General features: G+C 43.1%; 1 protein-coding gene across 2 annotated transcripts; it reads right to left on the bottom strand.

Moving 5' to 3' along the window:
- On the bottom strand, nt 1-27,781 carry LOC119788289. 2 transcript variants are annotated; one of them, XM_038292536.1, is made up of 8 exons: nt 27,516-27,781; nt 25,961-26,044; nt 25,717-25,800; nt 5,131-5,172; nt 4,981-5,022; nt 3,176-3,259; nt 572-703; nt 1-489 (listed from the first exon to the last, which is right to left on the bottom strand). In XM_038292536.1, the coding sequence occupies exons 1-8, from the start codon at nt 27,751-27,753 to the stop codon at nt 206-208; spliced, it is 990 nt and encodes a 329-aa protein (XP_038148464.1). In that variant the 5' UTR covers nt 27,754-27,781; the 3' UTR covers nt 1-205. The 2 variants fall into 2 exon arrangements, with proteins under 2 accessions (XP_038148464.1, XP_038148473.1); XM_038292545.1 differs by lacking the exons at nt 25,717-25,800; nt 25,961-26,044; nt 27,516-27,781 and adding an exon at nt 5,276-5,558.

Here is a 27,781-nt window from a genome sequence, read left to right as displayed (position 1 = left end):
CAAAATGCAATCAACTTTACATGAAAAACAACAATTTGTGCAGTTGTTTTCTAATACCAGTCATTTCCACATAGATAGCTGTAATTTATCAGATGGCAGCTTGTTTCTGTCATGTATCTGGATTAAAACCAATCATGTTAAATTAAATCCTGTTACATTAAATCTTGTTAGATTAAATCCTGTTGGATTAAGTTCTGTTAGACGCCTACATGGTGAAAAGTAGATGACCACTGAAAGTTGTATGATGACTTGGAGTGTCTCGAATTATTGAATTAGCCCACATACGTAGAAATATAACATCTCCAACATGTAAGAGCAGTGTGCAGCTATTAGAAGCGGTGTGGCCATCAGTGGTCTGGAATTCATAGGTGGCTAAGATCTGCTGTTCATTCTTGAATAATGCAGCAGTTGTAGGCTTTTCAGGGTTTCCAGGTCCGTATGTGTGGAACTCAAAGTGATAAACTCCCTTCACTGGGGCCGTGAACATTCCTGCGGAGCATTACATCACAGTTAGAACGCCTCTCTTCCTTACATCTATTTTTAGAAATAACACAGAGGTAAACTTGGGCACCTGTGTTTGGGTTGTAGGCATTCCCGATGTTGGTGACAATGTGCCTGAAGACCAGAATTATGTGTGTATTAAACGGTCCAATGTTTGCTGAACCTGAAGCCAACAAAGATGCTGAGAAAGCCAGTCGCTTCACTGAAAGACAGAAATGGACACCAGGAACATGCAGTTATGGGATGGAAGGGTTAGAAAACCGTATTATTTGTCTTGTAATTCTGAATTCAAGTTATTCACAGAAATAGAGATTCTTTTTTTTTTCAGGCATGTTGATCGATCTTTGCGTACTTTGGCCAGGTACCAGGAGAGTCATCAGGTGAGTCTGGACATCCCATCCAGATTCAGTTCATCAAAGGAATAGTAATTTAGACACTGTTTGGTATTTTGGGTCAATCTAAGATCTTCTTGGCAAACTTAACTCCATTAGTTCACCCTTTATAGAGCAAGTTACTGTTTTTGATCACTAACAAATGGAGCCCCTCCGTTCCTCTATGAGGTCTAGAAGCACAAGATCTATATCCAACTATTCAGCAAAGATCCTCCTACATGGCTGCACATCTTATTCTAGCATTTGACCAGTTAGATGAGCCCTTGAATTATATATTACCTACTGTAAATTAAGTTGGGGGAAAAGGTTAACAAGTCAAGAAAAAAGGTAAAAAGCTAATTGAAAAGTTAAAAGGTAAAGTTGAAAAATTAATAAGCCTACTTAACAATTATATTTAGGTCTATTAACTAAAATGGAGGTCTTCAACAGGGGGTCCGCAGCCCCTTGGGGGTCCACAGAGGTACTGCATGGGGGTCATGGATGTTTGGCGAAGAGTTTCATAAATTAACCACTCTGACTCCATGTCTCCAACCTCCCTCGGGATCTTGGAGAAACTCGTCCGGAGGTGGGAGTTGAAGACTGCAATAACAGAGGGACCCAACAGCCCCTCACAACAAGCTTAGGCCTGCTGGGTCTGATCGGCTTCCTTCCCTGCCAGCGGATCCAGCTCACCACACGGTGGTGATGGGTTGACAGCTCAGCCCCTCTCTTCACCCGAGTGACCAAGACACACGGCCGGAAATCAGATGACACAACTAAAAAGTAGATCATCGACCTCCGGCCTAGGGCATCCTGGTGCCACGTGCACTTATGGATGCTCGAGTGCTGGAAGATGGTGTTCGTTACGGACAAACTGTTTTTAGCACAGAAGTCCAATAACACCCCTGTCTAGGTCTTACTGTTGTTGCCTACATGTGCATTGAAGATAGAATAATGCAGTTCCCCAGTTGGAGCACCATCTAGTATCCTCCCAAGCACTCCAAGAAGGCCGGGTACTCTGCTCCGATGTTGGGCCCATAGGCCGAGGACAACTTTGAGAGACCTGTCCCCAAGCCAAAGCCGTAGGGACGCAACAATCTCATTCGCTGGGGTAAACTCCAACACGTGATGACTGAGATGGGGGGGCAATGAGCAAAGCCACCATATCTCGCCTGCTCTCCCCGCGGGCAATGCAAGAGAAGTGGAGTGTCCAGCCTCTCTCCAGGAGATGGAATATGGAACTCAAGCTGTGCGTAGAGGTGAGCCCTACTATAGCCAGCCGGTACCTCTCAATCTCCCGAACAAGCTCAGGCTCCTTCACCCCAGCTAGGTGATGTTCCATGTCCTTACAGCCAGAAGCTGAGCGCGCAGACGGGCTGTCAAGACACCCCGCCTTGACCAACACCCGGTCCTCTCAGCACCTGACCCCTACGAATCCCTCTGCGTGTGGTGGGTCCAGAGGAGGGCGGGCCCACGTCGTCCATTCGGACTGAGCCTGACCGTGCCCCATGGGCAAAGGCCCGGCCACCAAGCCTGGCTCCAGGGTGGGGCCCGCGTGACGTCGCCCCATACCGGGCGACATCGCGGTGCTTGGTCTAGTGTAATCCATAGTGGTCTTGTGAACTGCTCTTAATCTGACCCATCACCTAGGACCCTACCAGGGGCATAGCGCCCCAGACAACCTAGCTCCTAGGATCATTCGGGCACTCAAACAACCCCACCACATTAAGGGTGTAGCAGCTCACACGGTGGGATTTAAATCTGAGTTTGTTAAACCTGCTTTGTGAAAAGGACCCCAGGCGGGATTGCGAGCAGGTGTGAACAGAGGAATCTAGAGGGGACTTAGGGGAAAGGAGACTGATACAAGATGGCAACATCAGAAGAACTCACATACATCAAAAAACCGCAAAACACCTGCACCACTGCCACAGCCAAACAAATCCAAGTATATGCAAATAGCAAACTGAACTTTAATCCTATCCATTTATTCAAACTGACTACATTAATTTTAGATGTGAGCTTGTTAGATTGCTGAGTGTTTGTATTATTTAAAGCACATCAATATTATTTAAATCCAGTCTGGTCAAGATGTATTTGAGTGGTTAACTTTTCAAGCTTTGTGATCAAAGTCTTGCATATAACTTTAATATCTGCATTCACAAGTGAAATTAGCCTGAAACTAGCTGGAAGTGTGAGGTCCAAATCTCCTTTAAATTATGATTTAGTTTAATTAATCTAATGGGACTTCAATGTGACCAATATAGACGTGAGTTTCCATGAGGTGTCGTGCAGTGTTTACCAACCTTCTCTTTCCGTCTTCAGAGCCTCTACATGGTTTTCAGTGATTGTTGCATTGGCTTTAACTGTCACCAGCTCTGCTACCTGAGCTGAAAAGAAAGCAAAACCAGGGAAAGGATATGTTTAAAAATCCAGTTATAAAACGGTAACTCATCCTGAACTAGAATGGCGTGATTAAGCTCAGTGATTATACGATTTTTTGCCTCAGCAGATGGCCGCTCACACTGAGCCTGGTTCTGCTGGAGGTTTCTTCCTGTTCAAAGGGAGTTTTTCCTCTCCACTGTCGCTACAAGCATGCTTAGTGTGAGGGATTGCTGAAGAGTCAATGAGTCGATGCAATCAACTGGTTTTCCTTAGATATAAAACTTTGAATCAATCTGACTGGATGATCTGGTGAACTGGAAAGTGACCTGAGATGACATGATGTGAATTGGTGCTATATACAGTAAATTAACTGAACTGAAATTGACACTGAATTGAATTGATTGTTTCCATTGTTGTTGGGACCTCAGACCCAATGTGGGAAATGACAGTGACATCTGGAGGGCTGTGATCAGGAGGAACAGACCCCCAGCTCTAAACCAGCGTGGTTTCATAATAGGACTTCTATGCAAGTCATTAACTGTCCATAATGTTCAGGCAAAAGGATGTCAATCGATTCTCCTGTCACCAGGACACCCTCGGTTGGTGTTTTAGTTGTATCTTCCAACCTCCGTCCACGTGTCCTGAACGCTCTGGTGAAGAGAGGAGTGGAGCTGTGCAGCATATCCAGCTCACCACCGTCTGGGGAGGCTGGGGACATAGAGTCCGAGTCCTTTGCCTTTACTGTCACTGCTGTAGCAGTGTGATATCAGTGGTGCCTATTGCCACAGCAACCCTCAAACCAGGTGGTGGACACTGGCAGTAAGAGATGCTGTCAAGCTGAAGAAGGACCCTGGTTGGCTTGATGGACAGGTATCATGAGGCCAAGCAGGCTATTGACCGAGGGATCTCAGAGGAAAAAGCTCAGATCTGGGTTTGGAGAGGCCATTGGCCTCAAAGCAATTCCCTTGAGGGCTACCTCCAGCTGGAAGTGAATAGAAAGAATTTTTAAGGTTTGTGGTAAAAACTGCAAGTACCAGAACATACAATCCAATATCTTTCATCGGCAGGTTTTAACATTTCTCGTTTATTTGGGTTTTTATAAACTGTTTCTACATAGTTCATAAAAAATATTTTGGTGCAGCAATGATGATCATAGCTGCTCTCTGTTTGTTCTGCAGAAAACAGAAGCGATGACAGCTTGATGAACTGAAAATTGCCTTGAGATGACATGTGTTGTGAATTGCCGCTATAGCAATACAATTAATTGAATTAAATTGAATTGCATGTACTGTCTGTCTCCCCCCAAAAAGCTGCTGGATCAGCTTTTCTGATTGGTTGATGCTGTGGCGTCCAGTGGCAAAAGTTCAATTTACTGATCTCCAGCACCAAACGCTCAGATGCTCTGACACAATGACACTCGAAATGCGCCGCTCCCGATGCTCGAATGCTTTGGCGGACCTCTCGACGGCTTTGAAGCCCAGAACACGCCCGGTGTGAACGCAGCATTACAGCTTCACTTTAACTGACAGGTGTTTCTGTGAAATATTCCCTCAAGGGACCCAAGGAAATATGAATCCATTTTCTTCCAGTTCATGTTAGAATATCAGGAAAAAATTCATTTCAAATTGTGACTTTCATGTAACAAAATATGTCTCAGTTCATTGGATGTAAATACCTTTTTAAAGTCCTTAAATTTAGAAGGATAAAAGCAGGATAAATGGAATACCTTGGTTCTGTTCACGCAGTACTTTAATCTGTGATTCTTGTGCTGAAAATGAAAGAATAGATTAAAGCATAATGCTTAGTTAACATGTTAATTATGGTTGAAAGAGATTTTTACATGGAACTTTGGATTTTATCTAAGATGGTGCAGTACCTTGATATCGTTGGTTCAGTGATTCCAGTTCTTTTATTTTCCCTGTTTATGATAAAGGAACAAAGTATTAAACTGTAATAATTATTCCATGTGAGTATTTTCTAAACAGATGCTGGCAGCTAAATCTTTTACTTTGTAAACATACCTTCATTGTCTCTCTGTAGGTGCTGCACCTCCACCTTCAGTCCAGCCAAGGAGGCAGTCATCTCTCTTAGGACAGCATTGATTTCCAGGTTGCAGATTTGCTGGATTTCTGATCTACCCTGTGGTTCTCCTACCTGTGCCTCAGATTGTCTTGAATTGTTAGAGTCTTCCTGAAGCTGAGCAGGACAGACAGAGCAGACTAGCAGCAGCAATGGAACAAACAAAATCATTTTAATCCTCATTACTGCTCTCTGTAGGTGAGCTTTGCTGTTTATGGCTTAAAAGTCAACCAGCTTTAAATATTGACTATATCTCTGCTGACTACCTATTAACAGAATCTCTTATCACCAATGAGATAAGTGTTGTTACGTTAGACCTGTCCTATCAACTCCCCCATGCATAGCGGTCTCTGCAGTGGACATTTAAGGCCAGATTATTTGTATAGCACATTTCAGCACAAGAAGAAAGCATAAGAAAGAAAAACGTGCCATAATAGAGGCAAATGAAGAAAAAATGCAATACAAACACACAACATAATAATGTTGTGTCCCACAGCCATGAGAGAACCATCACATGGGTGGAATATGGAACATGGGTTAGAAAATACTGCATTATTGTTTTCAAACTAAAGCTAAAATCCTTTCTGAAAAATGAGGAGCTTCCAAGAACATCATGCAACGCTGGGGTCATAAGTATAGAAACATCTCTGTTCAAACAAATATGTCTCAATTCTATTCAGTTTAATTCTATAGCGCTACTTTATAGTTTGAAACATTATGAAAACATTATGAAACATGCTACACCAAGGGATTTCTACTCCTCCACCACCTCCACTTCTTCTCCCGGGATGTTAACAGGAATCAACTTGTTCCGAGAAAATATGCTCTAGCAACGCAAACCTTTAAAATTAAGAAATAAACTATAGAGCCCAAAAACTCACCCAATCACACTGAAATATGATTCCATTAATATTTTTCATAGAGCTAGCCAAGATCTGGAAGATTGGCTAATAGTTGACCAACTTCTAGAGAAAACAGATGGTGACCAGCTCAGGGATAAACTGTTGCTAGAGTCAGACTCCATGATACTAAAGGAAGCCAGAGGTCTGCAGGTCACAGCCCTGACCGTTACCCGATTCCTTCACCCCACCCCCCACCATGGACTGTTCTTCCTGCTGCCCTCTGGGAAGAGGCATCACAGCGTTCAATGCAGGACCAGCAGGTTCTGCAGCAGCTTCTTCCCCACCGCCATCAGACTGATGAACTGCTGAGAAAACTCTAAATCATGTCAGACTCTGCATCACACTGACCACATCGATCACTCTTTGTATACAAAATGACGCTAAAAGTTGTATAAGTCCTTGGTGAATGTTGAACAGTTGGAGACTGCATAAATTTAATTCTGCGTGTTTGACCACATTGTGTATGATCCTGTGACATCATCAGCGCCAGCAGTTCAAGACATTACTGTTACTGTCTGTGTGGTTTGTGTTTGTGTTCCTTCCTCCACCAGGCGGTGCCTGGTTCTGGTTGAACTCACAAACCTGCGGATGGTTATCTCATTAACGGAATGCTCTTAAGCTGCTGACTGCCACTACCTCAATGCCAGTGTTTGCCAGTTTTAGGGAATCTAGCCAAGCTGAGTTTTGCTGAGTCAAACTGAGTTTTTGTCAACCTGAGTTTAAATCTTGCTGTTTTTGTCTTTGCCTCTCGACAGGAAGTCATCCTGCAAACTGGATATTTCAGGCCTTCTCTCCCCTGGAAGGATCTTCTGAGAACCAAACTGAGCTGAGTATTCAAGTTTGTGCGATCAACCTGCTTCCTGGAGCCCCCTGACCCGGCAGTCGTCTTTTCAACATTTCCAATCCTGAAAGGGAGGCTATGGAAAAATATATTAAGGAGTCCCTAGCTACCGGCATAATCCGTCCCTCATCTTCACCCCTTGGAGCTGGATTTTTCTTTGTGGGGAAGAAGGATGGTTTTCTTCGGCCCTGTATAGACTAAAGAGGTTTGAATCAAATAACTATAAAAAACAAATACCCTTTGCCCCTGTTGTCATCAGCTTTTGAACACGTTCAACGAGCCACAGTCTTCACAAAACTGGACCTCAGAAACGCATACCACCAGCTCCGAGGAGGGAGACGAATGGAAAACCGCCTTCAAAACTCCCACTGGTCACTTTGAGTATCTGGTAATGCCTTTTGGTTTAACTAATGCTCCTGCTTGCTTCCAGGCCCTGGTCAACAACGTTCTGAGGGACTTTTTGAAAATTTTTGTCTTTGTTTACACTGATAATATCCTCATTTTTTCCAAGAACCTTTCAGAGCACAAGATCCATGTCCGCCAAGTTCCACAACGTCTGCTTGAAAACAAACTTTTCACTAAGGCAGAGAAATGTGAGTTCCACAAACCTTCAGTTTCCTTCCTCGGATTCATCCTTGAGGGTGGACAGGTAAGACCCACTGAGGAGAAAATTAAAGCTGTTCTGGACTGGCCCACACCGGAGACTCGAAAGCAGCTCCAAAGTTTTCTGGGTTTTGCTAACTTCTACCGCAGGTTTATCTGCAACTACAGCCAAACTGCCGTTCCTCTGACTGCCCTTACTTCCTCCAAGGTTCCTTTTGTTTGGTACCCAGAGGCGGAGGCAGCCTTTTCCCATCTAAAGAGACTTTTTGCTAATGCTCCTGTTCTCACTCAGCCAGATCTCTCCAGACAGTTTGTGGTGGAGGTAGGCGCCTCTGATTCTGGGAGTAGAGCTGTTCTCTCCCAAGTTCCGGTACGGACGATAAGTTACAGCCCTTTGCCTTTTTCTCTTGCAGACTCTCTCCTGCGGAAAGAAATTATGACATTGGAGATTGTGAGCTTTTGGCCATAAAGTTGGCTCTAGAAGTATGGAGACACTGGCTAGAGGGAGCTGGTTCAGGTTTGGACAGATCACAAAAATCTCTCTTATATCCAATCTGCCAAGAGACTTAACCCCAGCTTTAACTTTAACTCTCCCGATTTAACCTCTCTATTTCCTTCCGCCCTGGCTCTCGGAACGTCAAAATGGACGTCCTTTTACGTCAATTTTCCCGAGACAAATCTGAGGAGTCGGCTGCCCCCATCCTGTCTCTTAGCTGCTCAGTTGACACAGTAACCTGGGAGATTGAGGATCTCGTTAAGCAGGCCCATTAGTCTGGACCTGACCCTGGAACCAGACCACTCAACAGAATTTATATACTTTCCTCCATCCGAGCTCGTGTGATTAATTGGCTTCACACTTCTAGGTTTTCTGCCCATCCAGGAATCAGTCGAACAGTGGCCCACATCAGTCTTCGCTTTTCGTGGCTCTTCTTGTTGAAGAATGTCAAGGAGTTTGTCCTAGCCTGCCCCACCTGCGCTTGTAACATGCCCTCTCATCAGCCTCCTTCTGGACTGCTTCAACTTCATCACTTCAAATGGTATGACTACCATCCTCACTATCGTTGACTGTTTCTCCAAGGTCTGCAGTCTTGTTTCTCTTAAAACGCTCCCTACAGCTCTGCAAACACGTCTTTCGGCTCCTTGGTATTCATCAGGACATTCTGTCTGACCGCGGCCCGTAGTTCCTCTCCCAGGTATGGGGAAGTTTTTGTTCGGCTCTTGGGGCCAAAGTCTCTCTCACTTCCGGTTACCACCCCCAATCCAATGGCCAAGTCGAACGCATGAATCGAGAGTTGGAAGGCAGCCTCAGATGCCTCACACCAGTTTTGGGTAGCCTTCATTTTCTACTCACCCCCATGCTGAACAACACTCTGGAGTACTTTTTTGATATCTCAAATGCATCTGGAGATCTGGGAGGCTTCTTGCTGTCTGCTGACATTCAAATAATGGAGGTCTATGGCGCCCGAGACAGAAAGGTCCATAAAAGTCCACAAAAAACGTTTCAATATTCCTCCATACTGCTCGTCCAATGTATTCCAAGTGTCCTGAGTGGGTAGCGTCCAGAATTTACTCGAAACGAAGTCATTTAGAATGTTTTTAGAGCATAAGCAGTAGTGTATAGGATTTCCTGAATGCGCGTTCTCGGCGCTACGGAAACCGCGGCAGACCAACCCAGACGAAAGTGCGCATTCAGCTCAGCAAAGAACTCATGCTCTTCCTCAACACTGAAGTCCTCAGACATTTTTCTTTCGTTGTTTCTTTCTTTGCACAGGTAAACAGCACATTTTTTCTTCTACGCTTGCATTATCGGCAGAGCAGACGCTGAATGCGCACTTTCATCTGGTTTGGTCTGCCGGCTTCCGTAGCGTCATGAACGCGCAGGTGCGCGCTTTCAGGAAATCCTATACACTACTGTTTATGCTCTAAAAACATTCTAAATGACTTCGTTTCGAGTAAATTCTGGATGCTACCCACTCAGGACACTTGGAATACATTGGACGAGCAGTATGGAGGAATATTGACACGTTTTTTGTGGACTTTTATGGACCTTTCTGCCTCGGGCGCCATAGACCTCCATTATTTGAATGTCAGCAGACAGCAAGAAGCCTCCCAGATCTCCAGATGCATTTGAGATATCAAAAAAGTACTCCAGGGTGTTGTGATGCCCTGTTGTGATCTACCTTTTCCCCCAAGGATCGATTGGGGCTTCTCTCTGAGCAGGGGATTCATCTCCACAATAACCCGTTCAAGTAGCGCAAGAAATCTAAGTGGCAGTCAGCTTCTCCGTTTACCAAGGAACAGCCGCAATCTGGGTAAACCCTCTACACCCTCCTTCGAACAAGACATTCACTGGAACATTCCACACTGACTGGATTCAATAAGAGACACCTTTTCTGGAAACGTGAGTCTGCAACCTATTCCTCCTCTTCAAGTCAAAGCATCTAATTTCCCACTGAGCCTGAACTAACCGCAGTGTCTTCCCCTCACTTTCCAGTTTCGGTTCGACAGTGTTCAGAGCAGCACTGGACTCATCTCATCATTCTAAATAAACCTGTTAAACTTTTCCCTGGTCTCTCTGTTTGGTCTTCTGCATTTGGGTCAGAGCATTAGATAAAATCATGACAATTACTCAAGTGACTGCTGAGGCTGCCAGGTTAGTGACATTTTGGATGTACAGAGAGTAGGAATGGGCCCAGGGAGATCTGCACCGACAGTGGCGCTTCCAAGTATGCAACAAGAGCTCAGTAATGCCCTGCTCAGGGTAAACACTGTCATCACTTGGCTTTTTCCCATTTCAGCTCTAGGTGTGGCCCGCCTCTGCGTCAGATATGATCTCCACTGTGACCCGGGGTTTCAATTCACCCAGAGGGGAGCCAAAACTATAGGCCTTGACCAGTTCCTTGCCTTAGGTTTATTCTGACTGATGCCAGAGGTCTGCAGGTAACTGCTCTGACCGTTATCTGCATCTTTTTGAGGTTTCGCCAGGCCCACATGCTCTGTCGCAGCAGAAATCTTTTGAAAAGTTTAGATCCCTTATGCCTTAATTCTAGGCCCAGGAAGTTGGAAGTTTGTAACTCAAAATTGTAGGAGGAGTTGTCTCAGATACAATATTTGAATCTTTTAAATCAAATCTAATTGATGGCTTTATTTTAAAAATGCAGAAAAAACAGAAGTTATAGTCTTTAGACCAGAGTATTTGAAAAAGAAGCTGATTAGTCAGTCACTTCATTTGGATGGGATTAAACTGATTTCAGATTATAAAGTAAAAAATCTTGGTTTTGTTTTTGATCAGGACCTGTCATTTAAATTTCAGATCAAAGAGGTTTCTAGAATATCCTTCTTTCATCTGCACAATATTGCAAAAATGAGCAATCTCCTGTCCAGGGGTGATGCTGAGAAACTAGTTCATGCATTTGTTACTTTAAGGCTGGACTATTATAATTCTTTACTATCAGGAAGTCCACAAACTGTAGTTAAAAGCCTTCAGCTGATCCAAAATGCTGCAGCCAGAGTTCTGATGAAAATGAGAACTCATATCTCTCCTATCCTGGCTTCTCTTCATTGGCTTCCTGTTAAATCCAGAATAGAATTTAAAATCCTCCTTCTCACATATAAAGCCTTAAATGGCCAAGCTCCATCTTATATCAGAGATCTGATTGTTCCTGATGTTCCTAACAGAGCACTTCGCTCTCAATCTGCAGGTTTACTAGTGGTTCCTAGAATTTCTAAAAGTAGAATGGGAGGCAGATCTTTTAGTTCTCAGGCTCCTCTCCTGTGGAACCAACTACCAGTTTTAGTCCGTGAGGCAGACACCCTGTCTACTTTTAAGGCTAGGCTTAAAACTTTCCTTTTTGATAAAGCTTCTAGTTAGAGTGGCTCAGGTTATCCTGATCTATCTCTATAGTTCTGCTGCTATAGGCTTAGACTGCTGGAGGACATAGGGACCCCTTTTTCATCATTCTGCTTCATTCTATCTCTATTCTCCCACTCTGCAGAATCTGTTAGTTCAATCTCTAACGTTCTGCTCTCTCTGCTTTTTCTCATAGTAGCTTCATCTGGTCTGTTCCTGTTTGGCTGTGACCTCATCCTGGAGAGAAATATCAGCTGTGCTGCTGCCATCAACACCTTTGTTTCTAGATGTTGGAGCTTGGCCTGTTTTCCAGTGTAGTCCTGTTTCTCTGACTGTGACTAACTGGATGTGCTCTCTTCATCCTCTGACATGGGAGCTGGCTCGGAGCTCGTCTGCCTGGCTGTGTGTTTCCTGGACGGGGCCGCCTGTGGGGCTGGTTGACAGTTGCCTTTTGTATCTATGCTTCTTTTTCTATGTCTGCTTCTGTCTCCTTGAACCCCAGTCGGCCTCAGCATATGGCCGCTCACACTGAGCCTGGTTCTGCTTCCTGTTCAAAGGGAGTTTTTCCTCTCCACTGTCGCTACAAGCATGCTTAGTGTGAGGGATTGCTGAAGAGTCAATGAGTCGATGCAATCAGCTGGTTTTCCTTAGATAGAAAACTTTGAATCAATTTGACTGTATGATCTGGTTGAACTGTAAAGTGCCTTGAGATGACTTGTGTTGTGAATTTGGTGCTATATAAATAAACTGAATTGAATTGAATTGAATTAATTCAAAATGGCCGACTTATTATTTTGAGACTATTTTGTAGGCTTCGATGGGTTACATATGGGAAATCCCAAATTTCATTGTCACTGAAAGCATGGCCTGAGGATTACGTTTTGTTTTTATGCCAAACAGACCACATTTGACGATTAGCCCCGCCCACACCCTTTAATGTTGAAAAATTCCTTTGATAACTTTTGATCCCCAATGCCTCAGGTCAATGTGGAGTAAATTTGAAGTCTGTAACTCAAAAGCTGTAGGAGGAGTTTGCTTAGATATGTCATGAAGGTAAAAAATTCAAATGACACCTTTCATTCAAAATGGCCAACTTCCTGAGGGGTTACACACGTGTACCAAGTTTTAATTTTCTAAATGAAAACATGTCCTGGGGCTTCCCTTTTGTTTCAATGCCAAATTGTTGAATTTAGCGATTGGCCATGCCCACATGCTTTTATGTAGAAACATTCCTAATAAAAGGCTTTGCTGTGAAGGGAACAGACAGATTGGTGCTGGGATGTGAGCAGCAGCCTTTCTCATTCCTGCAGAAAAAGCTGTTTCAAAATCCTTTTGTGCTTCAGATTCATTTTTGTCCTATATGAAATATGAAAAATGAACTTACAATATTTTGAATCTAACATTTTTGGTGCTGAAACCCCGGGAGTCAAGATCCAATTGTCCAGGACCGTGTGGGACCAAGGCCAAGAAACTGTTGACAGCCGTCCGCCCTTCGTCAGACGGGGCCAATAGGTTGGTCCAGCCCTGCCCTGGACATCCTGGTGACGACTCTTGCTGAGGACTGAATCTGCGTAGCCAAAGGGTAGGCCTAAAGCTTTTGATCAAAAGTTGGTCTGGGACCATGTGAAAGCTATAACTGGTTGTAGTCGCAAGAATATTTGACTAACAGGGTTTTGTTGTGATAGATCTGGGATCGGTATTCTGTGCCTATGGGTCTGGGACCCTCTGTGTTCTTTTAAGATAAGAACACAGCTAAGTAAGGTTTGCAGCTGCCGCAGCAGGAATAGCAGATATGGCATCTGGGTATCCGGTGCGTGTGAGGGCCTGGAGTTGGAGACTCCAAAGTGTACACGTAACGATAGGTGTTTTTTTTGTCTATGATTGGTTAAAATAAAAAATATATTAGGCCTTAGAATAGGTGTGTGTGACTGTGTGAAAGTGTGTGAGGAAACAATCGAACCGTTGGGTTCTGTTGTTTCATACTAAAACAGCAGGAATTAATACAGTATAACTCTTGTGGATGCAGAGGCAAGAATTTCTCACCTGAAAAGGTAGAAGCAGAAATTACCACAACAGTGTTTGGGTGCTGTCCTGCTGAATAAACATCCAGTGCGTAGAATACCCTAGGTGTTTGTACTGGACTAAATTGTTTAAAATGGAAAAAGAACAAAATAAATTAGAGATAATTTAGAATCTACGGTTAGAAGTTTGTAGAAGTGCAGGAAAAGGTGAGTCAGGGCGGTAAAAGAATTAAAAAGGATGGGTTCAGGGAAGAGTATAGAGAAGATCATAAAGGGGATGTAAAGTTTATGTCAGATTGATCCAAGTAACTTAAAATACTTGTAGGAGTGGAAGTTAGAGTATGAAATAGATGGTGTGTGGAAGTAGATCAATGGAGAAATGTTATGTGCTGGCTAAAAACAAGCACTAGTGAAAAAATAGATAGATAAATAAATAAATAGATAAGCTCCAAATGGTGAGGTGTAGGTATGATACATGCACAAAGTAGATACGATGAAAACCTAAATAAATAGATCTAATGTTGTGTTCGTCCATCTTTAAATGTTATGTGTTTCTGTCTTTAAAGTTATGTTTGTTCAGTTCAGTTCAGTTTATTTATATAGCACCAAATTCACAACACATGTCATCTCAACTCACTTTACAGTTCAACCAGATCATACAGTCAAATTGATACAAAGTTTTCTATCTAAGGAAACCAGTTGATTGCATTGACTCATTGACTCAAATACAATCCCTCACACTAAGCATGCTTGTAGCGACAGTGGAGAGGAAAAACTCCCTTTTAACAGGAAGAAACCTCCAGCAGAACCAGGCTCAGTGTGAGCGGCCATCTGCAGACGAGCTCCGAGCCAGCTCCCATGCCAGAGGACGAAGAGAGCACCTCCACTCAGTTTGTGGGTTTTTTAAGTTGTTTGTGCGTCCAAAAGCTAATGAAACACAGTTTAGAGGGAGACAGCTTGAATTTTCAGCAGCATGGAGGCATGTCTATGGATCGATGACTGCAGCGTTGATCTGGCAGACACCCTTCCTAATGCGCCTGCATGGTCTCCAAAACTATTAGATTCAGAACCAGAAAATTTAAAAGAAAAAAATATATATAATAACCCACCGGAAAAATATTTTAGTCATGCAAGCTACCTACAGGGAATAAAAAAAAAAGTTAGAGGGATTAAATAGGTGGATTGTGCAAGCTAAAACATAGAAACAGGTATGAAGCGTAGTTTGGACCATAATCAGGCGCAAGGGAGGGGCCGGTGGTCACAGGGGAAAAACAAGGGGTCACGTAGAAAACACAATAGGTGCTACAATTGTGATAAGGAGGGCCACTTTGCTCGAGAATGTCCAGACCCTCGCAGAGTGATCCTCCCTGTCACCAATGTTATGACCAGCACTGACGCCAGGAGTCATGTGCACCAGCAAAAATTGCAGTTAATTGTGGACCCAGTGGAAGTCCTGGACCTACAGCAAATTTTCCTTTTTTTTTTTTAACACATCAGAAAAACCACACAATGCAGCTGACACACATGTGATACATTCAGGTTCATCCCCGAAAACATTTTACTACCTGGATCTAACCACCCAAGGGAAAAGATGAACCATAGGAGGGGTTATAACATTTGTATGTGGATGTGTCATTTTCCAGAAAGAAATTAGTTGTTTTTACAATTGTAGATGAGTAAAAAAAAAAAAAAATACCTTTACAGTGCTGCCTTAAAATAATCATATTTTGTGTAAACTGCAGAGATTGTTGCACTAACAAAACATGTGAAATTTCAAAAGGCATCAAGGATGCAGGGGCGGTTCTAGAACTTCAAAGGGGGCTTTCAGCCCAGACCAGTAAAAGCAGACCAGGAAGGAAGAGTCCACAGGGGAAGTTCTTCATCTGAGTGTGAATAGGTTTTTTGTAAAATCAGCAAATGGTCAAATGGAATACCTTTAAAAATAGAAAACCTTCAAACAGGAAAAAAGATTGCAAGGTTCTATGTTTTTGTAGTAATATCACCAACTCACCACATTAATTTGTTAGGATGGGAATTGATGGGAAAATTAAGCAATTTTTCCCAAACAGGGGGGCATGAAGGCTGAATGTGGAGAACATATAAATAGCGTTTCAACAAAATCTACTTGTTTCTATCTGCACTATGCTAGAAGCACATTGTCAGATCCACAGGATGAAACTCTGTTAGTTGAACAGTAGAACACTTTGAATTTGTGCTTAACCCCAGATGAAAAGTTTGCAAAACAGTTTCTGAAACAAGACATTACTATAATCCTACACAAATTATGTACACAGATAGGGGTTCTTAGCGGCAGTTACTGTTATGCTTTCTACACAGATGTAAGGAATATACTGCTTATCATGGGTAAATCATTTGTCATTGGTTAAGACCAGTGAAGCACAGTGGAGAGACACAGGCCTGCGTTTAGAAGCTGCAGAAAGCGCATCTGATTTCTATCTATGTCCGCAACACACAAACCAGCCCTAACACAGAACTATGGAAACAGCCTTATAAAATACTGTTCAATGTAAAAACCCAGGTCCAAGATTTAGCATGTGTTAACATAACCCAGCATTCTTTGCTATCACAATTTGATAAAAATTATTTCAAAGATATTCCAAATGCTTTGTGATCTACAAGAAGAATTGATGCAAGACATCTATAGATTTAGTTGAAATAATTCTTAATACAAGCAATGATAAAACAATATCTGCTAGAATGTGAAGCAAAGGAAAGTATAAACTAGTTATAAAATTTTAGCGGATGCAGAAATAAGTTTGTTGTTTGGGCCATGTTATTTCAGAAGAAGGTAAAAAGCTACAAGAATGTCTTTTTAGAATTGTGCAATTACTATAGAGCTTAGATTCCACATTATGAAAAAGAAAATCAGCTTTTAAGTTTTTTTTTATGACACACTAATAGCTATGTCAGAGAAGCAGACAGCAATTCACAAAGCTGAATGTAGAACTTTTCTCAGCAACTGTCTTAACTTTGTAAACTTATCAAAAACCGTGCATCCAAACAGTTGGCAGTTATGCAAGTTATATGCCCTCTGTGTTGTTACATTCTCATGGTGATACGCTCATACCTGTAGTGTCTTACTTTTAAGGGTTAAAGAGGACCCGTGTAAACAACAGTTCCCCCATATTCTTATTTTTTGTCTTTATTATATTGTGTAGTTGGATGTGTGTGTATAAAGAGAAAACTGTAACTTGAGCGTGTAACAAAATTAATTTCCCTCTGGGATTATTAAACTATTTCTGATTCTGATTAAAACCAGCAGCTATTTTGATCCATGAAATTATCATGTGGATCAGACACGTGGATCAACCAGAGTCATTGTAAGCTAATTAAAAACTTTCCACAGCGAGAAGCCCTATTACCTTCACAGGAACCCTATAACTAAGGTGGGGATCTGTGGTGAAGTCCAGCTTCAAAGGGGTTTGGTTTTTTAGGACCACTCGTCTCAACGCTGGTGAAGAAAACAACCTAACCCAGTCCTTTAGAGTCCTAGTTAATGGGTGTTTCATTGGAAGAGCTGGCGAAGATGGGAAAACTAAAGACGTTCTGCTGCCTGGTGGTGACCATTGGACTGGTGTTCCTAGGGACTCAAACTGACTGTCTGAAACAAAGGAAGAGCAGGATGATTTTTGATGGATCCACAGAAAGTCATCCATACAGTGCCAATATGTGGTGGCAACATGCCAAACATGTTGCTGAAGATTTGAACAAAACAGACTGTTATGTTTGTACTCATATGCCTACTTCTACCATTCAGACTGTCTATGCATACAATATGTCTGAACATCAAACTTACTGCCTGATGGCTCTTTCAACTCATCCAGGAATCGGTGTTATTCATTCTAAAGCGAATTTCTCACAGCCACTAAAGATTTCAACTAGTCCTATATTGGTCCTGCCATGTACTGCAGATAAGGATACCACAGTGTTACCACAGGTTTCAATACCAATTTCCACACACGTCATGATAGTAAGCGAAATATTCCCTGTGTGTGTAGAAGGTAATGGCAGCGTTTCAGTGGGCAATATTCCAAAAGCAAGATGTAATGCTACTTATTCTTTCTGCCCTTATATAAATGAAACTGCATGTTTGGCCTGCGAGAAAAATAAAACCTGTCGTACCAGTACCCCAGACAGGATGACTCAATGTGCAAAAAACCATTCCCATGCCATAGCAAACACCAGATGCTTCTTAATAGTGCCTTCACTGCTAGGAACTCGCACCTTGGCAGACTGGTACTATGTCTGCGGCCATAAGGCTCACCCAGCTTTGCCTGCTGGATGGGGGGGTCGTTGCACTCTGGCACTAGTGTCAGATCACACCATGGTCATGGAAAAAATTGAGCAACACCCCTATCATTCCCACCTACAAAAAAGGGAAGCTGAGAAAGACACAGGAATCAATTTCCCAGCATCACACTGGGGTGTGACCACAGACACAGGAGTCCCCATGGAATTTAGGATATGGGGGTGGGGACTTAAAGTCCTGCAAGGTATTTTTCCATGGGTGGGGATTGGAGAGGTTCGAGACCATGTTGAAATCAACAGATATACCCTGATGAGACTAATAAATGCCACTCAGGATTTAGGACTAGCAATAAAACAGGAATTCAGCCATGTTAAGCAGACCCTCATTCAAGACAGAATGGTAATGGATCTGCTGACAGCCTCCCAAGGGGGTGTGTGTGCCATTATTGGCCAGACATGTGGTACTTAAATAACTAATGACACTAATGATGAAAAAATACAGATTGCTCTGGATGAGTTGAAAGATCTAAAGAGGTATGTTAACCGTCACACTTCCGGTGCAGTTCCAGCACCATGGACAGTTTGGTTCACCATGGGATCATGGTGGCAGGTACTGATGAAGATAGCTTTACCATTTGTAGGATTGTTAATCATATTTTTTCTTTTTATTTGTTGCTTAATACCATGCCTGCAATCAATGATTCCGAAAATGATAGGATCCACTCTAATCCAATATTCAGCTATCACTTATGATCAACTCAGCTGAGATGCTGATGAAGATAATGATGATGATGATGAAGCTGTGTAATCTTTTACAGGGATAATGATCGCCTCCTAGCGAGGGGTCGAGTAGGAATTTTTTCCCTATTGGAGAGTTTTTGCCTACTCAAGGGACAGATTTTTTAAACTTTTTACATCCTTAATAAACTTTACCTTTATGCTTGAATTTTTCTTTTAATATTGTTGTGTTTTGCATAATAAACTTTGATTACTGAATTCCCTATCTGCAAAGCATTCATGATGTATGTAGTGAAAATCATTTTAGAAGTGCTATATGCTGATGTTTTTTTACGTATAACAGGGGGGGAAATGTTAGAGTTATAATTATAAAATGAATGTGTGTGCATATGAAACATTGAAGAAATAAGATGCTACATTTCTGTCCTGTGATTCAATCAGGAGAGTCATAAACTTTTATGACCTGCATGCAGTAGGTCATGAGGCAGAGTCACACTGTCTTATGACCTGCATCCTGCCAGATAATCATTACAGGGTTTTCTGTTTAAGACCCGCCCTATTATGTTGTAAGCTGTTAATAAAAGGCTTTGCTGTGAAGGGAACTGGCAGATTGGTGCTGGGATGTGAGCAGCAGCCTTTCTCATTCCTGCAGGAAAAGCTGTTTACAGCTGAGGTTCTCACAAGTAATTTTCATAGCTCCACCATCTTCAGTATAGTAGACCTGCCACACAGCTACTTGCAGGTTCCCCTAGCACCCACCAGCATTAACCTCACACTCTCTGTCAATCATATGGGTGTTTTCACATATAAATGTTTTAATTTATATGTGAAAACTTTCATCGGCCCGAAGCCTTTTTTAGAAGATCACTGATATTAACTGGCATCCAGGGTGTCTCTATCTGCCTGGATAACATGGTGGTGCATGCACCCACCCCTGCATTGCATGATGCCCGCAGGAGAGAGTTTTCAGTGTTTTTAACAGCATGGGGTCAGATTGAATGCAGAGAAGTGGATGTTTTGGGAGGTTAATTTCCTAGGATTCAAGGTATTTAAGAAAAGCATTGCCCCAATTATTTCCCACAATGATTCCATACTTTCCCTGCTGTACCCTCACATTGTATCCAAGATGACCTTCTTCCTGGGGATTGCTACCTCTTATCTCAGGTTCATGTCACACTACTCTGACTGTATCGCACCCCTGCATCAGCTGCTCAGAGAGGATGCTGTGTGTGGATTACAGAGTGGATTATGCCTCACGGACACTTAAAGGAATAGTACACCCAAAACATGATTAGCCTTCATTTTCTACTCACCCCCATGCTGAACAATCTCTGGAGTACTTTTTTGATATCTCAAATGCATCTGGAGATCTGGGAGGCTTCTTGCTATCTGCTGACATTCAAATAATGGAGGTCTATGGCGCCCGAGGCAGAAAGGTCCATAAAAGTCCACAAAAAACGTGTCAATATTCCTCCATACTGCTCGTCCAATGCATTCCAAGTGTCCTGAGTGGGTAGAATCCAGAATTTACTCGAAACGAAGTCATTTAGAATGTTTTTAGAGCATAAACAGTAGTGTATAGGATTTCCTAAAAGCGCGCTCACGAGTCTACGGAAACCGCGGCAGACCAAACCAGATGAAAGTGCGCATTCAGCTCGGCAAAGAACTCATGCTCTTCCTCAACACTGAAGTCCTCAGACATTTTTCTTTCGTTGTTTCTTTCTTTGCACAGGTAAACAGCACATTTCTTCTTCTACGCTTGCATTATCGGCAGAGCAGACGCTGAATGCGCACTTCCTTCCGGTTTGGTCTGCCGCGGTTTCCGTAGACTCGTGAACGTGCTTTCAGGAAATCCTATACACTACTGTTTTGGGTGAACTATTCCTTTAAGGCATAATCCACTGAGTATTCAGCACTCCACTACTGCCCTAGCCTGTGTGTGGGTATTTGAGAGTTGTCATGTCTATTTATACAGATGGGCCTTCAAGATCCACCCAAACCATCAGACACTGACGGAAATGCTTGTACTTCAAGATTCGGGGCACAGACCAGCTGAATCAGTAGAACTTCAGTCTGTAATCTATGCCTCAACGCGTGAATACAGTGCCTGTAAAGAACTGTATCAGTGACCAGGGCAACAGTTTGGTTAACATCCGAGGTGGAAAATCACAAAGACTGGGTTCACATTCTGCATGGGTGCCTGTTGGGAGCTGGAGTAGTACCATCTTTCTCCAGCAGAGTCCGCCGTGGATCCTCCTGAGCAGAGCCTCCTGCACAGCTGCTGCTCATTACCATCATCAGAGGATCCACTATATAAGCTGTCTTCAGACCTTGCCTCAATGTCGCAGTGTTGTATTCAGTTGGTTAGCACTTTAGTCAAGATCCTTCTGAGCACTTTGTTGACTTTGAATCCAGATTGGATTCTAACCCTTTTTGTCTCTACTTTCAGGAAACCTGTTTTTCTCTTGTGAAGCTCAGGAAGAGCTTAACCTGCCGAGTCTGCCCTCTGAGCCAAACCTGAAGACTTCTCTCTGAATTTCCATGCAGCTCTGGACCAAGAGCTGGAAACCCAAACCAAGCTCTGCCCTCTCTCTAGATGTAAGACGCTGAAGCAGCAAACGGACTCAGCTGAACAAACATTCCCAGGACCCAACAGTTCTCCTCCCAAGGCGTTAACCAAGAACCCTCAAGGTACTAACCAGAAACCCTCAAAGTCAAGCTCCTCTGATTCTACGCTAACTAAACTGTCTCCCACGAAGACTCCAGTGAACCAGTTTCCCAGGCCTGAACCCGAACCTGTCATAATCTCAGTGCTTGTTGAAATAAACTCAGTTAAACCTTTACTCCTGTTTCCGCCTCAGTGGTGTTCTGCATAATTGGGTCCCCTTTGAGAGCCCATCATGACAGAACACTGCGACCAACAAATATTCCCAGCGGAACCCCTCTGGAGGCTTCTGAAGGATCTACCGACCCAGGTTCAGAGCCTTGATGCCTCCCTCCGTGAGAGCCACAATGAAATGGCTAGGAGATTTGAGAGCGTCATTCGTGATGTTCACGATCGGCTTGTGGACAGATTCATTGGTGAGCTCAACACTCAACTTAATAAGTTTTCGCAGGAGTTTTCCAGACAATCAGCTCCTAGAGCGGAGCCCGTCCAACTTCCGTTTCCGGAACCAGAGCCTGTCACGTCACTTCCGGAATTTCGTCCGTCTCTCCCGGAGAAATTTTCAGGTATCCCTAGCAAATGTAAGGGATTTTTGTTTCAATTACGACTTATTTTCCAGAACTCTCCAGGCAGCTTTTCCACAGATTACAAAAAGATAACCTTCATCCTTTCTCAGCTAACAGGAAGAGCCTTGGAGTGGGCTCAGGCAAGATTTGCCACCGACGATAGCCTTAATGGCTATTACTCTGACTTCATCTCCGAATTTACTCAAGTTTTCAACCAAGATTCTGACCAAACAATTGACTCTCGTGCTCTGTTGAATCTTAAACAGGGAAATTCCTCTGTAGCGGATTTTTCCATAGACTTCCGGGTTAAAGCTGCAGCCTCAGGCTGGAATGAGTGTGCACTTAAGAGTGCATTTTTCAACGCTTTAAACGAGAACGTAAAAGATAAACTCGCCACACTCGAGACACCGGAGACCCTGGAGGAACTCATCAGGCTGACAATTAGTTTGGATAACCGTCTTCGAACCAGATCTAAGTCAAAGATTAAGAGCCATGTTTTTCCTGTTTCTATTTCTACGGCTAAGAGAAGGGACACCCCTTCCTTTGTTTCTCCCGAAGAGGCATTCAGCACAGAGAGCCGTGCCCAGCCTGAATCTATACCTGTGTCTAAAACTCACTTTGCTCCACCAGCTTGTGAACCTACTGAGGGGGAGCCAATGCAGATAGGTTACACTAGGCTCACACCCGACGAGAGGAAGAGAAGGTTTAAGGAGAAACTTTGCTTTTACTGCGGGATACCAGGGCACTTTGTTTCATCCTGTCCAGCCAAGAATAAGATTTGGAGCTCGTCTGTGATTATGGGGAGTCTGGTGAAGCATCAACTAAATAGAAAATCCTCTCGTCTTCTTTTACCTGCTACCCTGTTCTGTTCTGATCAGACTCACACTCTGTCAGCCTTCATAGACTCTGGTTGTGAGAGAAATCTTATTGACTCTAATCTAGTTCAACAGCTAAATATTGAGACCACCCCTCTTAGGAAGCCACTTAAAGTCTCAGCGATTGATGGAAGGAGTCTACACCAAGTTACCCACGAGACTCAGCCTCTTCAGCTTCAAGTTTCAGGTAGTCACCGAGAGACCTTAACCTTTCTTGTTTTCCCATCAGCCTGTTCTCCCTTGGTTCTGGGATATGAGTGGTTGGAGCGACACAACCCTCATATTAATTGGACTCATAGACACGTTGAATCGTGGTCTCCCTCCTGCCATGCCTCCAGTCAGTCAACCAGTCCCCGCTCCGCCGAACCTTCTGGAGTCCCTCTACGGCCGATCCGAGCATCCAGGGGCCCACAGTGGGCGCCCCAGGACACCTCGGAGGCTGCACCGGAGTCGTCGTGGGCGGCTCTCTCCATGTCGCAGCCTGAGCTGCAGTCGCCGTTCCTCTCTGAATCAGCTCCGGTGCCGCAGTGGGCGGCCCCGCCCTGCACCTATTTCTGAGCTGCTACCGGGTGTCTCCCGGTAAAATATCAGAGACTTTCTTTGTTGACGTCCACCTTTTGTGGATTGTTTTTTTTTTTTTGTTCTGGGACTCAGTTTTGTTTTTTCCTTTTTCTTTTCCCCTCCGTCCACCCTGGGTGGGTTGGTTTTTTGTTATGGACTCTGCGTCTTGCCTACCTAGTATGGTGCCCCCTGCGCCCACCCTTGGTGGGTTGTTTTTTGTTCCTTTGTTTCCCTAGGTCTTGTCTGAAGCGTCTGGAATCCGCCCTTGAGGGGGGGGTACTGTTGGGAGCTGGAGTAGTACCATCTTTCTCCAGCAGAGTCCGCCGTGGATCCTCCTGAGCAGAGCCTCCTGCACAGCTGCTGCTCATTACCATCATCAGAGGATCCACTATATAAGCTGTCTTCAGACCTTGCCTCAATGTCGCAGTGTTGTATTCAGTTGGTTAGCACTTTAGTCAAGATCCTTCTGAGCACTTTGTTGACTTTGAATCCAGATTGGATTCTAACCCTTTTTGTCTCTACTTTCAGGAAACCTGTTTTTCTCTTGTGAAGCTCTGGAAGAGCTTAACCTGCCGAGTCTGCCCTCTGAGCCAAACCTGAAGACTTCTCTCTGAATTTCCATGCAGCTCTGGACCAAGAGCTGGAAACCCAAACCAAGGTCTGCCCTCTCTCTAGATGTAAGACGCTGAAGCAGCAAACGGACTCAGCTGAACAAACATTCCCAGGACCCAACAGTTCTCCTCCCAAGGCGTTAACCAAGAACCCTCAAGGTACTAACCAGAAACCCTCAAAGTCAAGCTCCTCTGATTCTACGCTAACTAAACTGTCTCCCACGCAGACTCCAGTAGGTCTTAAAATGTGCATACCAATCCCTCTGATCACCTGGAATGCACCCCCTTATTGCATCTGCGAAGAAGTTATCATCAATAAAATTCAGCCCCCTTTAATTTGGAATCCATTGTTGGGCCATAAACCATGATATTAATTTTCATGTGTTTATTGTTGAGTAAACACTGCCGCTTGCTTAGTGAGATCCAATGAGTTCTATTTTGTTCTAATCCAACCTAATAATCCTTTTGCAGTATTACAGAAGCTACAGTACATTATATGACCACAAAAAATGGAACAGAAGGCCTGATCGGATTTAAAATGTTCCACGTCTGTGTGCACACCCAATCAGATCTTCAGAGTAAAATAATCTCCTGCGCATGAGTGCAACATCAGCATGTGGTTTTTCTCAGTTCTAGCCTCCATCCTCTGGCTCCTGGTCCTCTGGGGAGCTAGCTTTAAATGTAATGTGTGAAGGAACCTGTCATACTGCCCTCTGTAGCTAAGGAGCATTAGCATACCGTACCACTCAGCCCTAAACCTAAACTAACATGGCCACCAAAAACAAAAGAATGTTGCATCAAAGTTCCATAATGAAAAATAAAAAACTGCATCCACAGACACGACTGAAGAACCAAAGAAAAGGAAAAGTGGGACAGAAACAAGGAGAAGCTAAAGCTGAGGATGAGCCGAAAAGTATGGGTTTGTTCTTCTGCTACTAAAGTGTTTCTGGGAAAACTAGACAGTTCTGCTCATCAAATGATTTAATCTGATTAAAGGCTCGGTGCATGTATTCACATGTCATGATCAGATCGTTTTATTTGGTGTCCATGGAAACAGACCTGAACTTCTGATCAATCAGGATTTCGAGACGTAACTAATGGAACGTAGCTAATGAGCTTAATTAAATGTTGTTTTGTTGTGAACCTGCACAGAGATGATGAAGTATTAGGGTATATTTTGTGAAATATTATTGTTATAAGCAGGCTTGGACTGGTAATCTGTGATAGCGGGCATTTCCCCGGTGGGCCGGTCCTAATTTCAGCGTGCGAGGGCCGGCCCTCCTTAAATCATACCGGCCCCAACACTTCCTCTCCAGCAAAAGCTCCTACCTGTGACAGTAAATAACTCAAGGAGCTAAAGAAGTAAAACATTGTTAACTACCTAAATGATGTATGCAATATATATAGCCCTTCCTTTATGCACATCCTTGTGACGGTTAGCATATGGTGTCATTTTCTATTTCTTCAAACTGTAAAATCTTTGCAACAAACGTGCATTGTTGCCAGGTTATACGATTTGTCTTATAAAAAGAAGGTTATAAGAAACCTTTTCAATAGAATCAACTGGTGCTTAACTCACAGAACCAGACTTTGAAAGCGAGCAGATTTTTGCTATTAGTGGGCGTGTCTTATTGCAGCTTCTTCATTGGCTGAATCATTTCCTCATTTCCTGTCACTTTATTACACCTGATTTGCTGTTTGTTGCCAACATCTTATCTGTCTGATCTGTATATTATTGTAGCAGCCTAATCATATATAAGTTTATAAAAGAAGTGGAGATATGTGTATTTAATAATATAATTTTCTTAACCCTACTGATGTCACCCCAGACCTAAAATTCATGTTATATAAGTGAGACTTTCAGTGATAATGATCACAGACCTTCTCCGTCTCTCTGCAGAGCTTCCACATGGTCTGCAGTAACGTTGGCTTTGACTTTAACTGTGACCAGTTCTGCTGCCTGAGCTGAAATACAAAGAACAGTGTTTGGATGACTGACTCTGAGGTATTGCTTTGGTTTGCCTGTTATTCCACATCTATAATGCATCATCATCATCATCATCACTTTATTAAAGGGCAACATCAAAGTGATGAAAATATTTCAATGTAGGTTTTCTTCACAGACCTTCTCCTTCTCTCTTCAGAGCCTCCACCTGGTTTTCAGTGATGTCCACCTTGGCTTTAACTGTCATCAATTCTTCTGCCTGAGCTGAAACGAAGAGATTAACAGAGATTAAAAAAATAAAAAGGTGTCTATAGAATCAGCTTTAATGGCAGGTCTGTGTGCAGCTAATTGATTCAGTTCTGATCTCTCTCATGGTAAACCAGCTCAGACAACAGACAGAATTAAGGCTCAAATGTGATAAAAAGGAAAAGACAGAATAATAGACTTAATGTGAAGCGCATCTCTTTTTATAGATAAATGAGAATGGGTTTGTAATATTGCAAAATGCTTCAATTATTAATATCTGATTACCTGAATCTAATGTCTTCATTACATTAAGTAATAGTGTTGCTTGAATTAGTTAAAAGGAAAATGTTTTCAAGCTGAAACAGTTTCTGAACAAACTGGAATTTGTTGCCTTTTAATCATGTTTACAGAACATAGATTTTTTTAAACGTTAAAATTTTTTCTATTTTAAACTTTCCACATTTTGAGACATAAAAATTAAAAATATATATTTCTTGAGTATTACAAGGATTTTGTTCAACAGATAAACACAAAGTAATGAGTGATTGTGAAGGGAATGAACTATAAATGACCTATGACCTTTGTAGATTATATTTACTCCTCTCTACAGTGACCGACTTTAACACCAGTACAGCTTGTTATCTTCAAAAGTGAAATAAAAATCGATGATGCCCCCCCACCCCCACCCCGTCAATAAATGCAGTGATTGCCAGTGGTTGCCAGTGGTTGCCAGCCCTGTCCTGCATGTTGCCTCCTTGTTGCATCAACCCAGAGGAGAATGGATGATCACCCGGCTTCTGATTGCAGAGAAGAAGTCCTGACTTGAATCAGGTGTGCTGGAGCAGAGACATATCTAAATCATCTCAGTTACCAGAGATACTTACCTCCTTAACAAGGTGAAAACTCTAACAGCTAAATTGATGTAAAACTAAAGCCACTATAAGCAGGAGAGAGACCTGTCTCCACGCGCACCACCAGCTAATCGATCAGAAGTCGAGTTTGCACAATCACTGCGCAGTCAGATGACAGGTGGTCTCTTTTCTCCCCTCCACGGTATAGGACATATTCTAAACAGCACGCTTGCATTGTGCACATGCGTTACCACGCGGAAATGTGCCTGACTTTGGAAGAAGAGGCCCTACGCCCAGCTCTATGTGTTTAGTTAGAGGCTGCCCTGTAAAGTAGGGTTCTGCTAAGTTTCAGTATAACTGCAGCGGTTCTCTGAAGGCCTCAGAGGTTCATCTAATGATTACAAAATGATCATGTTTCTTTTCTCCTCTAATAAAAAATGTAACTCACTAATATCGTGTTCACTGTTAAGTCGATGTCCTTCATATATATAGAAACCTTATATAGACCTCCATTATGGGTCATAACGTTGGGTCAGTGATTCCAGCTCCTTCGTCTTTGCTGTTTATAATAACAAAAAATGTTATGTGTTTTCCATGTGATAATTTATAGAAGGCAATATTTCTCCTAGTAAACGTACCTTCATTATCTTTCTGCAGATGTCTCACCTCCACCCTTAGTTCAGCCAAGCAGGCGCTCATCTCTCTGAGGACAGCGTTGATGTCCTGGGTGCAGGTCTGCTGGGTCCCAGAGAGATGTTCTGCTTCTCCTACCTGTGCTGCAGGTGAAACGATGTCCTTGTCAGAGACAGTTTGAAGCTGAGCAGGACAGACAGAGCAGACTAAGAGCAGCAAAGGAAAAATCATTCTCGTTTCCATCCTGATTGTTGGTCTCTGCAGGTCGGCT

This window comes from Cyprinodon tularosa, unplaced genomic scaffold (assembly GCF_016077235.1).
Source record: "Cyprinodon tularosa strain WSP-4 unplaced genomic scaffold, ASM1607723v1 ctg1088, whole genome shotgun sequence".
In the NCBI taxonomy this organism is placed as follows: Eukaryota; Metazoa; Chordata; class Actinopteri; order Cyprinodontiformes; family Cyprinodontidae; genus Cyprinodon; species Cyprinodon tularosa.
The sequence above is the reverse complement of the archived record's forward strand: the minus strand, read 5'-3'. Positions and strand labels throughout refer to the sequence as shown.